General features: G+C 42.7%; 1 protein-coding gene across 1 annotated transcript in view; it reads right to left on the reverse strand.

The window, feature by feature from the left end:
- Positions 1-14621, reverse strand: part of ABCG5 (ATP binding cassette subfamily G member 5) — a 28358-nt gene extending 13737 nt beyond the window's left edge. The window contains exons 1-4 of the mRNA XM_020878082.2: positions 14291-14621; positions 13506-13627; positions 4439-4575; positions 4256-4354 (exon numbers count right to left, since the gene is read on the reverse strand). Of these exons, the coding sequence (XP_020733741.2) occupies positions 4256-4354; positions 4439-4575; positions 13506-13627; positions 14291-14427 (495 nt within the window). The 5' untranslated portion in view covers positions 14428-14621. The remainder of the gene's footprint in view (positions 1-4255; positions 4355-4438; positions 4576-13505; positions 13628-14290) is intronic.
- Positions 14622-14655: the final 34 nt, after the last annotated feature.

Consider the following 14655-nt stretch of genomic DNA (forward strand, 5'->3'; position numbering starts at 1 on the left):
CTCATTGGTAAAGAATTCGCCTGCCAAGCAGGAGATGTGGGTTCAATCCCTAGTTGGGAAGGTCCCCTGGAGGAGGAAATGGCAATCCACTCCAGTATTCTTGCCTGGAAAATCCCATGGACAGAGAAGCCTGGTAAGCCACAGTCCATGGGGTCTCAAAGAGTCAGACACGACTTACCAACTAAACAACAACAAATCGGATTAAAATAAATAATATGAATTTGTTTTCCCCAAAAGACCTTAGAACAACAAAAACTGCTTCTACTAGTTTCAGGGAAACTCAGCAGGAAACAATGGAGATTTTGTTGAACTCCTGTTTTCAGATGCTACAGTTAGTCCAGCCCATAAGAAAACCCCCAAAGATGTAGTTACGATATAGCTTAATTTTTTAATCTTTGGTTTTTGAAACTTTATTATAATAAATGTTTCATATATTTAAGAAAAGATTCAATTTCGTTTGAACTAAACCTCACTTTTCCTCTGTAACCCAAATAAGTCCTTGAGTCCCATGTGATCCAATCTCACTGTGGTTTTGGATCAAATATAATTCAGCTATCAAAAATAATTAAAAACAAAGCCAATCTTTATTTGAATCTCTTTAAGGACTTTAAAAGGGACCTAGTTTATAGTCTCCAGCCACACTTTAAAAAGTTCCTTTTTCCCAATTCTTGTCACCCTGCTTATCTTACACCCTACAGCTCCCTGAAACCCTCTCCTCACCCAACTCCCTAAAACAATAATCACTAAAAAAATTCTTTACTGACTCTCAGATCAAGAAGGTTGGCCTTTTCCCTCCCTCTCCCTCTTTTCTTCCTCAGCTTATCCCCTCTCCAGAGACCCTTCAAAAATCTATTTCTGACTCTCCCGTGATTGAGTACCCTTCTCTGCATTAGACCCTGGGGAAAGCAGATAGAAAGAGACTGAGAATACTTATATATATGGCAATGAGTTTTGTTCCCATACATCTCTAATGACATTATGTTTCTTTTACAATGAAAAAAGAAACAAAATACCACATTAAAAAATAACAACAATGACAACTAAATTGGAGTAAGGGAGGGAATAACTTATGGAACAAAGTTCCAGAGGAAACAGGGAGTTGGAGCAATACAGGAAGCTTTCACCAAAAGAAAAGACACATCTGAAACAGACACAAAGGAATAATGAGGTGGTTAAAAATGCCTGCGTAAGTGGGTATGATTTGTACTGGAAAAAAGAAGGGTGTTTTCTTGCCATCAGAGTGGAAGGATTCTGGAACTGAGTTTCACTTGACATGGCAGGGTTTACACGTGCACCAGCCAGGGCAGATTTCTAAGCATCACTTTCATCTGCTCTGCAACAGCAAGAAAGGAGTAAAGCTTGCCCCTCCTGGCTCAGAAGGGATGGAGAGAGGACACATTTACTAAATCTGTTTCATATGTCTCTGGCTAGAAGACTCTCCCATATTTTGCAAACTGCAGTGAGAACAGAATAATTTTGAGTCTTGGAAGGGACCACGAGGATCATTGGGATCATAATCCTCTTCATACTATGTGATTTCACATAAACTGATTCATTCATATCAGCTCCAGGAAAGATGCATCATTACTCTATTACAGGGAAGAAGGGTCCATAGACTGCTTAAAGGTCACAGCATTAACAAATGGCAGAGCTGGGACTGAGAGCAAACCATGCATGTTCTCAAGTGGTCCAAGAAGTATAAGTGTGGGCACAGTCTGCCCACATCAATCACAGCTTTGAGTTTGGATTTGCAGAGGACAGAAGCAGATCTGTTGCACTTTCTGCTCTGTCTAGTCAAAGCTATGGTTTTTCCAGTAGTCATGTATGGATGTGAGAGTTGGACTACTAAGAAAGCTGAGCACCGAAGAATTGATCTTTTGAACTGTGGTGTTGGAGGAGACTCTTGAGAGTCCCTTGGACTGCAAGGAGATCAAACCAGTCAATCCTAATAGAAATCAGTCCTGAATATTCACTGGAAGGACTGATGCTGAAGCTGAAACTGCAATACTTTGGCCACCTGATGCGAAGAACTGACTCATTTGAAAAGACCCTGATGCTGGGAAAGATTGAGGGCAGGAGGAGAAGGGGACGACAGAGGATGAGATGGTTGAGTGGCATCACCAACTCGATGGACATGAGTTTGAGCAAGCTCTGGGAGTTGGTAATGGACAGGGAAGCCTGGCATGTTGCAATCCATGGGGTCGCAGAGAGTTGGACACGACTGAGTGACTGAACTGACTGACTGCTCTGTTTATCATAGATATTTCCTTCTCCCTAAACTACTTTGTCAGGATTTTACATCCTGTAGACTGTATCTGCTCAGAAAGTACCCTCAAGCAGGGAGAATGTTATGATAGGAAAGTTGGAAGGACACTTAGGGGCTGCAAGTGCCAGGAAGAGGGACCACTCACAGGGAGTGAATTTGCCATTGACCAATTTCGGATACCCTTGAATTTTCTGAGTATTTGTGCAAATGTATGCATTTTCAGGAGGGAAAGTTCAGTGGCTTTTTCAGATTCTCTCCCTGGGGTATGTGATGTAAATGGATCACCATCTCAAAAGAACCTACTTATGACTTCCTTTCTCCAACTCAAATACCAATGATATCTCTCCTACCCGTTTTAGAGGAAAAAATACTAAAGCAGAGAGTCAAGCCTGCAGAGGGCTCATCTGTCACTGTCAGGGGAGCTAAGTCATGGGAACATGCCTGTGCCTTCCCGTGGAATGAACTCTAACCTCCATCTTTTCAGACCACAATGGGGCCCAGGGAGGCATGATGGAGCCAGAGAACCTGGTTTGTGTCCAAGTTCTGCCGGTCTGAGGTGCTGGATCTCGGTCTCCTTGGGTATCAATTTCTTGAGCTTAAAGACAGAGGTAATGCCTCCGTCATAGAGCTTATGCCAGAATGAAATCAGATACTGTGTGTGAACAAGGTCTGATGGATATCAGCCAGGGATGAGAGTACAGAGTATAAGCTGGGAGAATAGCAGGAACCTTACAATGCTTTTTGAGCACTCTAATGTAACCTCCAGGGTGGAACAGGGCTAGCCCTCCCTCTGTGGGGCTGATGGCTCTTCTTGAAGGCTCCTCTGGAGTGAAAGCTATGCACCAGGACATCCAGAGCAGCGAGTCTAGGACTCTGAAACAGAAGAATGCCCTTTTCTGACCCAGCATTACAACAGCAAGCCTGCCAGTACTCCAGACACCATTCAGACCTAGCTCCACTCACCAAGCCCTGTTTGAGAGTCCAGCACGTGGGTCAAGAGGAGTAACTCCCTGATGACAGGTTCAAAGGGGCCAGATAAAAATGGAGTGACTGCTGCCCCTTCAGCTGAGATGGAGGATGCCCTCAGAGCCTCAGTGGCACTGAAGACAGACCAGCTTTGGCAACTGAAGTGCAGATGTAATGTGTGTGCCCAGGAGGAACCTCGTTGAGCGGTAGGGTGGTGAAGTCTCTGAGGCAGATGTCATGGGCAGAAACCTCTTTCCCAGGGAACTGTGCCTGCTCTGCAGGTAGCACATTGACCTGTTTTTGGTTCCCTGTGTGTTTCCAGTCCAGACAGAAATGAAACAATAATTTTAGGTGAGATCCCTATGAGTTTACCCACAACTACTTCTAAACTGGGTCCACTTAAGGAAACATTAGAACCTAGGAAGAGCTGACAATTCACCAACTGAATCCAGTTTGGATGAGGCACATTCAAGATGTCTCAAAGAAAGTTGAGAAAAATCTCAACAGGACTGCAGGGCAGTGAATGAGGAAAACAACCATATCCGTTCAAATAGAGAGCTCCCAGGACAGCACCACCCAATAAAAATATAATGCAAGCCACATTTAGAACTTAAACATTTTAGTGGCCATATTTTAGAGAGTGAAAAGAAACAAGAGAAATGAATTTTAGTGGTATAATTTCTTTAACCCTATATAACAAAAACATTACCATTGTGACCAACAATTGATATTTTAAAAATTATTAATGAGATATTTTAAGCTCTGTGATTCCAGACTAATTTTCTAAAATCTGATGTGTATTTTACACTCATAGCACATCTCAATTAGGTCTAGTCATGTTTCAGGTGCCCCAAAGCCACATGACTAAAGCCACATTTCAAGTGCCCCAAAGCCACAGTGGACAGAGCAGCTCTAGACTCTTAGACGGTGAAGACCGATGGGGAGGAATGGGCAAATGGAGGGACGAGGGGTAATGAGGCCACAGTGAAGTGATGCCCTGGGTGGCCCCAGCGCGGTACCCACCTTCTTCTGGAAGAAGCCCTGGGAACCGCGGCGGATGGCCAGCAGCGCCGTGTAGTTCAACGTCTCGCGGACAGTGAGGTTGCTCAGCAGAGTGTCGCTCTGCAGGGAGGGACCTGTCAGCATCTTCCGAGGCGCCCCCCCCCCCACCTCCCAACTCCTGCGGGCGGGCCAGGACGTGGGCACCTGCAGGACGTAGGAGAAGCAGTCCTGAAACTGCTCCCTGCGCAGCTCCTGGCCGTTCACGAACACCTCCCCAAGCAGGGTCCCTGTGCGCCGCAGCCTCCCAGACATGGCGTCCAGCAGCGTGGTTTTCCCTGAGCCTGGGAGGTGACAAGAGAAGGGTCTGGAGGAGGCCATGCACGAGGCCTCACAGGACTTCCCAAGACCCTCGGTGAACCTGTTGTCCAGCCCTGACTCCTTCTCCCTTTGACTTCGTAGGCCAGACTCATGGCTGGAATGAGTCCTTCCAGCTTGTCCCCTTTCAATGAGAGGGACTGAGCTGTTCCTCTCCTCCAGGTCTGAGCTGGGGGAGCTCTGTCTGCCTGTTTATTCTCTTTTAAAGCTGCTTGAGGCTGAAAAAGAAAACACAGGATCAGACTCAAATGAAAACCATGGCTCTTGGAAACATTTGGACTCTAGGGCATTTGAATTTCTTTTTGTTTGTGACCCCCTGGGATCTTCTGCTGGTTCCTGGATGTAGTGGACACAGCCCAGAGCCTCACTGGTGTGGTTGAGTACCAGCAGCATCAGCACCATCTGAGAGCTTGTCAGAAATGCAGAATCTCAGGCTCCAACTCCTAACTCAGATTCTGCATTTTAACAAGAGGCCTGGGTAGTTCTCATGCATATTCGAGTGTGAGAGGCACTAGCTTAGTGAATCCTTCAGTAAAAACCAAGTTGGCCTCAGCCTACACTGAGTCTTGAGCATAACCTAACAGGTTGTTGCTAAGAACTTTCCCATGAGATGGGATGAACTAAATTCCCTGTACTGGAGTGACTGGAAGGTGAGGTTTCTCCTGGATTGCTTTGTCTGGGGTTAGAGTGATCTCTTAGGGTAAGACACCAGCTGGCCCTTCCCATTCTTGTTGGACACAAGTTTACATGGACCCAGTTAATACATGGGCCCTGGAACAGAAGTCACCAGGCCTTTTCTGAGTAAGGCTGTTAAGAAGTTAGAATGAGTAAGAAAGGAAATTATCTGGAGGCTTTGGGCTCTCTGAGAAGATGGCAAGAGAATTCTACTGAGGATGTGATGACTTGTGCAAAACAAAAGAAAGGATCTTTTGTTCAAATATTTTAAAGAAACTACTGGTTGCTCTGAGAGGTGCAAAGATGAAAAGCCAAGCTCATGGAGCAGTGGTTTTCTTATCTGACCCACGACTGACAAAGCTCAGAATCAGCCCCAGTGTGCTCAGGGAGAGGTCAGTGTGGGGAAGGGAGCAGAGTGATTGAAAAGAAACAAAATGTGACTTCACTTGAGTTGTCTTTCAGAATGTGCCCTGAAGTTTCTCAGCCACAATATTAAGCTTTGTCTGTGGTTCTTCTAACTAGGAGCTTCCCTAGCCTTACATTTCTAGCATCCCATCCCAAGTCTAATAGACCCTCCAACAGCCTATAGCCCGGCTTCCAGTTCCACCACTACCTCAGAACTAGCCTCCCTTGGGATTAGTTTCTCTGTGTGTTGTCTGACGTCTCAGCAGCATCTGATACTGTGGCTTGCCCTTTTCTGTAAATCTCTCTCTTGGCTCGAGTGTCACCTCATCCTCTTGGTTTAATCCTGTCAGCCTGGCTGCTCCTTCTCCGCCTCCTGTGGGTGACCCTCAGGGTTCCTCTCATGTCACACATCCTCAATGAGCAATAGTGAGCAACTACTACTACTCAGCATGTGAGGGAACCGCTTTAGGTGGAGCTTCTCCAGCTCCAGTCAAGCCTTCAGATGACTGCAGCCCCAGCTGACATCTGACTACAACCTCATGAGAGACCGCAGACAGAAGTATCCAACCGAGGCATACCAAATTTCTGACTTGTAGAAACACTGAGAGATAATACCTGATTTTTATTACTTTAAGTCACTTAGTTTGGGTATTTTTTAAACATAAAAATAGGTAACTAATACTATCTTTTGTTTAAACATGTGTTAAATATTTATTAACTCATTTCTGGGGGTACCAGGAGGATAACAAAGCTCAAGCAAAAAAGGGTATGAGAAACTAGTATGCATAATCAGTGAAGAAAAGAAGATTGGAGTAAATTGCAAAGTTACATGGTTAATGCCTTAGGATGTGACACCAAATGTACAGGTAACAAAACAAAGAAGAGACAAACTGGACTTCATGAAAATTTTAAACCTATGTTTTTCAACAAAGACATTATTCATAGTGTACAAAGGTAATCCACAGAATGACAGAAAAATATTTGCAAATCTTATATTTGACAAGGGATTAATATCCAGAATATACAGAGAGAACTTCTAAAATTCAACAACAGCAGCAAACAAATAAATCACCTGATTCAAGATTGGGTAAAAGATTTAGGGAAACAGAAATCAACACTAGTATGAGATATCCCCTCACACCTAATAGCTACTATCAAAAAAAAAAAAAACCCAGAAAATAACAAGTGTTAGCTAAGATGTGGAAAAATTGGAACGCTTGGGCACTGTGGCTGGGAATATAAGATGGTACAGCCACTGTGGAAAACAGCATAGTGGTTTCTATAAAAACTGAAAATAGAATATGATCTAGTAATTCCACTCTGCGTATATACCCTGAAGAACAGAAAAACAGGGTCTTGAAGAAATATTTGTACACCCTTTTTCACAGCAGCATTATTCATGATAACTAAAATGTGGAAGGGAAGTGTCCATTAATGGATGAATGGATAAGCAAACTATGGTCTGTACATACAATGGAATATTATTCAACCTTAAAAATTAAGGAGATTCTGCAATATGCTGAAACATGGATGAACACTGAACACACTATGGTGACCGAAATAAGCTAGCCACAAAAAGATAAATATTGTGTGATTCCACATATTTGAGGTACTCAGAGTAGTATGGAACATAACTACACTTTCATAAGGACAGAAAGTGTAGTGATGGTTGCCAGGACTGACAGAAGGGCAGAAAGGGAGTTATTCTTTAATGGGAATATAGTTTCCATTTTACAAGAGGAAAAGTTGTGGGGATGGATGTCAGTGATGTTTGCACAACTATGTGAATGCATTTAATACCACTGAACTGTATATTTAAAAATGTTTAACATGGTACACAAAAATATACTCAAAATGGCTTAACAACGTCTATATGAGACATGACACCATAAAATTCCTAGAAGAGGATATAGGCAAAACATTCCCTAACATAGATTATAACAATGTTTTCTTAGGCTAGTTTCCCAAGGCAAAAGAAAAGCAAAAATAAACAAATAAACCTAATCAAACTTATAAGCTTTTTCATGGCAAAGGAAACCATAAACAAAATGAAAAGACAATCTATTGACTAGGAGAAAATATTTGCAAACATGTGACCAACCAGGGCTTAATTTACAAGATACACAAACAGCTCATACAGCTCAATAAAATACAAAAAAAAAAAAAAATTAAAAAATGAGTGGAAGACCTAAATAAACATTTCTCCAAAGAAAACATACCAACAGGCACATGAAAAGGTGCTCAACATAACTAATTTTTAAAGAAATGCAACTCAAAGCTATAATAAGGTATCACCTCACACCAGCCAGAATGGCCATCATGAAAAATTCTGTGTAATAAACGATGATCAAGGGGGTGTGGCAAAAAGGGAACTGTCCTACAATGTTAGTGGGAATGCAAATTGCTACAGCTACTTTAGAAAACAGTTATGGAAGCTCATTTAGAAACTAATGACAGCTATCACATAATCCAGCAATCCCACTCCTGGGCATATGTCCAGAAAAAATGAAAACTCTAGTTCAGTAAGATATACACATCCCAATGTTCATAGTGGCACTATTTATAATAACAAAGACATGGAAGCAACCTATGTGTCCACAGACAGATGAATGGATAAAATGAGTTATGTCTGGTTATTGATATATGTTTATATATATCTACGTATACACACACACAGGAATATTACTCAGCCATAAAAAAAAGAATGAAATAATGCCATCTGCAGCAACAGGAACTGAGAGATTATCATACTAATTAAACCAGAATTAAATACAGAATTAAGTCAGACAGAGAAAGACAAATATCATGTGATACCACTAATGTGTGGAATCTTGAAAAATGACACAAATGAACTTATTTACAAAATAGATAACAGACTGACAGACATAGAAAATTAAACTTATGGTTACCAAAGGGTAGGGGCAAGAAAGGGATACATTTAGGATCTGGGATTAAACATACACTCTATTTATATAAAATATAAAAATAACAAGAATGTACTGTATGGCACAAGAAACTATACTCAGTATCTTATAATAGCCTACAATGAAAAAGAATCTGTAAAAGAACATATATATAATTGAATCTCCTTGCTTCACAATTGAAACGAACACATTGTCAACTGTACTTCAATAAAAAATTGAAAAATAAAATGGTTAAAATGGCAAAGTTTATATTATGCATGTTTTACCACAATAAGGAAAAGGAAAAAAAAAAAGGTTAGTGCCCTACAGGGCAATAAAACCATGACCTTTGGGATTATCTCTTCTAGAAGGACAAAAATCATCTGAAACTAGTCTTCTGCAAAGGAGCATGCAGCCTAGAGTCTAAGAATTACATGATAGATAATAATGAGTTGAATAAAATTACCTTCCCCCACAGAGTGGCTGACAACAGACAGGTTTGCATTAGACCATTCTCTAGTGAGACTATGAACACCTAAGTCATCTTCTGCCTCACTAGTAAAGATTTGATAAAAATACTGCCTTAGATAAGACACCAATGAAATCATGTTATGAAACACTAAAAGTAATTCATAGAATTAATTCATTTGCTTAATCATTTATTCAGCAAATACTTATTAAGCACCTACTATGTGGCAAGCCCTGTCCTAGATATTGAGGATCCATCAGGGGAAGAAAAGACCAAGCTCCCATCCTCATGGAACTTGAAGTCTACCAAGAATTCATGTTCAGTATAAAAGGATAGACAGTCATAAAACCATGACAAGGAATGATCAGAAACCAGCCCATGGGACCCTAGAAGAGGGGGCCCCACCCTATTCTGCTGAGATGTGTATGAAGCGTGATACTGGCCTGTGGGACACACTTCCAAGAAGTGGGTTCAATTCCTTGTTGTGCTACATACCACCCCTTTTATCCTACACAGAGAAGGCAGCAAGTGACACAATATTATAGGAATAACTCAGCTTTTCTCTTTAAAGAAGTATAATTAGCAAAATAAAAATGAGGATGACCCTGGGTGTTATGGTACATGCATACAGTTAGAAATGGTTAAAAATTGAAAAAAGAAAAATGAAAGGAGGGACTTTCCTAGTGGCTCAGTAGTTAGGACTCTGTGTTTTTCACTGCTGAGGGCATGGGTTCAGTCCCTCATTGGGGAACTAAGATCCCATGAGCCATGTGGCATGGGTCAAGAAAAGAGAAAACGAAAGGAAATCTCAGCAAAGCGTAACCCTTCTCACCAGCAAGTTCCTTTTCACTTCATCTTAACAGCACTACTCTTACCATCCAGTTTTTCTCCCCACCCCCTGACTGTGGCAGGAGAGTGGCTGTGGATGTAACTCCCTGAGTTGAAAAAGGCTGACCACGCTTAACTTTTATCACAGAATTACACTGCCCACCTCTATCAAAAAGAGCAATGCAAGTGGAGAGTAGCTGAAAGTGTCAACAATTTGCAAGCAAGAACCCAATCAAAACAGGCTCCTGGGAAGCAAATTTGTCAGAATCTTTCAACCTTAAAATGTGCAGGATAACCTAGTGCAGTGGACCCTGTGATGTGCCACATGGATGCCCTCTTAGGGCCAACACATCCCTTCCCCCACAGCTGTGCATCCTCAGCTGTGACCCTCACAGAGATTGCCCCAGCCCCAAAGGGCTCCACCCTCCCCAGCAATGATTGGCTGATGCAGGGAAAGAGGAGGGGAAGAACAAGATAGAGAACAGGCATGTAAATAGCCTCAGTGGAATCTGTATTATTTAGGGTTTGTTTTTTTCCCCACAAAAAAAGGATCTGAAGTAAATATGGTATAAAGTTAAGATTTGATAAAGCTAGTTATTAAGACAGGAATATTATTAACTCTCTATCTTGTCTGCCTGTTTAAGTGAAGTGAGTGAAAGTCACTCTATACAACCCCATAGAATAGTCTATAGAATTCTCCAGGCCAAAATACTGGAGTGGGTAGCCTTTCCCCTCTCCAGGGGATCTTCCTAATCTGTGTGTTTAAAATACATCATAATTTTTAAAAGACCAGTGCACATGGGGGGTAAACAGCATCTTTGTGCTTATTCAATTCCTATTCCCTTCTCCAGGAAGGAAAATTGTTTACTGAGCACCCCTATATGCCAAGCACTATTTTCTCTGAAATAGGAATTAACTTACACATTCAACAGGATGTCATTTTTTTCAAGGATCTTTCTAAAGATTCTTTAAACCTTTAGATGGTTTTTTGAAGACCTATAAGACCTTCTAGAACTAACACCAAAAAAATATGTCCTTTTCATCACAGAAGATTGGAATGCAAAAATAGAAAGTCAGGAGATACCTGAAGTAAGAAGCAAGTTTGGCCTTGGAATACAAAATGGAGCAGAGCACAGGCTAATAGAGTTTTGCAAAGAGAATGAAATGAACATAACAAACATCCTCTTCCAACAACACAAAAGACAACTCTACACGTGGACACCACCAGATGGTCAATACTTAAATCAGATTGATTATATTCTTTGTTTGTAGCCAAAGATGGAGAAGCTCCTTACAGTCAGCAAAAACAAGACAGGGAGCTGATTGTGGCTGAGATCATGAGTTCCTAATTGCAAAATTCAGTCTTAAATTAAAGAAAATAGGGAAAAACACTAGTCCATTAAGGTATGGCTAAAATCAAATCCCTTATGATCATACAGTGGAGGTGACAAATAGATTCAAGGGATTCGATCTGGCAGACAGAGTGCCTGATGAACTATAGATGGAGATTCATAACATTGTACAGGAGGTGGTGACCAAAACCACCCCCAAGTAAAAGAACTGCAAGAAGGCAAAGTGGTTGTCCAAGGACGCCTTACAAATAGCTGAAAAAGAAGAGAAGGGAAAGGGAAAGGAGAAAGGGAAAGATATACCCAACTGAATGCAGAGTTCAGAGAATAGCAAGTAGAAACAAAAAGCCTTCTTAAGTGAACAATGCACAGAAATAGAGGAAAACAATAGACTAGGAAAGACTAGAGATCTCTTCAAGAAAACTGGAAATACCAAGAGAATATTTCAAGCAAAGATGGGCACAATAAAGGACAGAAATGGCAAGGACCTAACAAAAGCAGAAGAGATTAAGAAGGGGTGGCAAGAATACACAGAAGAATTATAAAAAAAAAGTCTATATAACACAGATAACCACTATGGCATGGTCACTTACCTAGAGCCAAACATCCTTAAATGTGAAGTCAAATGGGCCTTTGGAAGCAATACTACAAACAAAGCTAGTGGAGGTGATGGCATTCCAGCTGAGTTATTTCAAATTCTAAAAGATGATGCTGTAAAAGTGCCACACAACAAATTTGGAAAACTCAGCACTGGCCATAGGACTAGAAAAGGTCAGTTTTCATTCTAATCCCAAAGAAAGGCAATGTTAAAGAATGTTCAAACTACTGTACAATTGCAGTCATTTCACATTCTAGCAAGGTAATGCTCAAGAGCCTACAAACTAGGCTTTAGCAGTACGTGAACTAAGAACTTCCAGATGTATAAGCTGGGTTTAGAAAAATCAGAGGAACTAGAGATCCAATTGCCAACATTCATTGGATCATACAAAAAGTAAGGGAATTCCAAAAAACATCTATTTCTGCTTCACTGATTATGCTAAAGTCTTTGACTATGTGGATCACAACAAACTATGGAAAATTCTGAAAGAGATGGGAATACCAGACCACCTTACCTGCCTCCTGAGAAACTGTATGCAGGTCAAGAAGCAACAGTTAGAACCTTACATGGAAGAACTGAGCAATTCAAAATTGAGAAAAGAGTATATTGTTACCCTGCTTATTTAACTTACACGAGAGTATATCATGCAAAATGCCAGGCTGGATGACTCACAAGCTGGAATCAAGATTTCTGGGAGAAGTAACAACAACTTCAGATATGCAAATGATACCACTCTAATGGCAGAAAGTGAAGAGAAACTAAAGAGCCTCTTGAGGAGGGTGAAAGAGAAGAGTGAAAAATCTGGCTTAAAACTCAGCATTCAAAAAACTGAGATTAAAAAAAAACTGAGATCATGGTACCTAGTCCCATCACTTCATGGCAAATAGATGGGGAAAAATGGAAAGAGTGAAAGACTTTATTTCCTTGGGCTCCAAAATCACTGCAGATGGTGACTACAGCCATGCAATTAAGACACTTGCTCCTTGGAAGAAAAGTTATGACAAACCTAGACAGCGTATTAAAAAGAAGGGACATCACTTTGCTGGCACAGGTCCTTACAGTCAAAGCTATGGTTTTTCCAGTAGTCGGGTATGGATGTGAGAGTTGGACCATAAAGAAGACTGAGGGTTGAAGAATTGATGCTTTTGAACTGTGGTGTTGGAGAAGACTCCTGAGGGTCCCTTGGACTGCAAGGAGAGCAAACCAGTCTATCCTAAAGGAAATCAACCCTGAATATCCACAGGAAGGACTGAAGCTGAAGCTCCAATCCTTTGGCCACCTGATGCAAAGACCCTACTCATTGGAAAAGACCTTGATGGCTAGGAAAGACTGAGGACAGGAGGAAAAGGGGGCAATAGTGGATGAGATGGTTGGGTGGCATCACTGACTCAATGAACATGAGTGTGAGCAAACTCCAGGAGATAATGAAGGAAAGGGAAACCTGGAGGGCTGCAGTCCGTGGGATCGCAAAGAGATGGACATGACTTAGCAACTAAACAACAACCAGGTTCTATTCATAGTCAGACATGCCATCAGATTTCATTCTAATGTCAGACTTCTGTCCATCCTGCTACAGCTTAAACCTGTCTCCTTAGTGTGGTGTTCAAAACAAGCCAAAGACTCTTCTGAGTCCTCATGGAAAATGCAGGGAACTCCCTCCTTGACTTACCTGAGCTCCCTAAGATGCACATGATCTGCCCGCTCTCGATGTACAAGGAGACATCTTTGAGGATCTGCCTGGTCCACTTCTGTCGGCGAGATGCAATGTCCCACCAGGGCCCCACGTGGTGGCTTTAAAGGAAACCACACAAGGGAAAGGCAGCATAGAAGATTCCAGACCCTTGTCCCCCAGCACCAGTCCCAGCTCTGCCCAGCCCAAGTTCTCTCTGGACAGGCTCCTAAGTGTGGTTTAGCCTCGGTGCCCTCTGTAGAACCTGGCAGGTAGTGACAGAAGATCACCTCTGTAAAGACTTTTCTGGCAGCCGCTCTGAATGCCAGCTCTCTTTGGCTGGATGACAGATGGCACACAGGACACTGTTTATTCCTTCAATTGACCCTGCGTTCCTTCACTTTGTTTCATTACACCTCGTATTCCCAGTACCCCCATTTCCCAAGTCCTCGTCATCTGAATAGGGCAGGTTATAGACTAGGGAGAGATGAGGGGAAGGGGCAAGGGGCAAAACGCAGGGGCACGAGGCAGGGCACAGCTTCCGGTCTTCACTTCCAGTCCCACTGTGGGCAGGAGGAGGGGCCGTTCAGTGGCTCCTCAGCTCCCTCTGGCAGCCCTTCCCTGCCCTCTCTCCACCTACACCCACTAAAGAGGGAGCCCGAGCCTCCGTGCGTGCCCCCATTAGTGAGGAAAATCAGCAGAGGGCAGGGGCCCACCCGCCTCAGGCCACCGCTGCCCCGACCACGGCTCAAAGCTCCCGGCAGATGAGAGTGGCGCCTCCTTACCTGACACTGTACGAGGCGTGGAAAATGCCCAGGCTGTGTCGAGGCTTTGCAGGAACCTCTTCTAGGGAGCACTGGGAGCTTCTGTTTACTTGGAGTTCTGAGGACTCCCCAAGAGTCCAAAAGGGGAGTTCGCCCATGGCCAACAAGCAGCAGAGACTGGTGGGTTTTCTGGCCTGACCCTCCCTGGAGTGGCCTCCGCCAAGGAGCCAGTGTCCTGTCTGCTCTCACCTGGCCCTGGAGGCCCTCCTCAGGACTTCCCAGCGGCGGGCCTGGGCTTGGTCATGGATGCCATTATCTGATGTACCTTTAGTCAGAGTGTGTCTGTGCGTCATCTTGGCAGTGGGCAGAACACACAGCCCATGTTT

This window comes from Odocoileus virginianus, chromosome 2 (assembly GCF_023699985.2).
Source record: "Odocoileus virginianus isolate 20LAN1187 ecotype Illinois chromosome 2, Ovbor_1.2, whole genome shotgun sequence".
Lineage (NCBI taxonomy): Eukaryota > Metazoa > Chordata > Mammalia > Artiodactyla > Cervidae > Odocoileus > Odocoileus virginianus.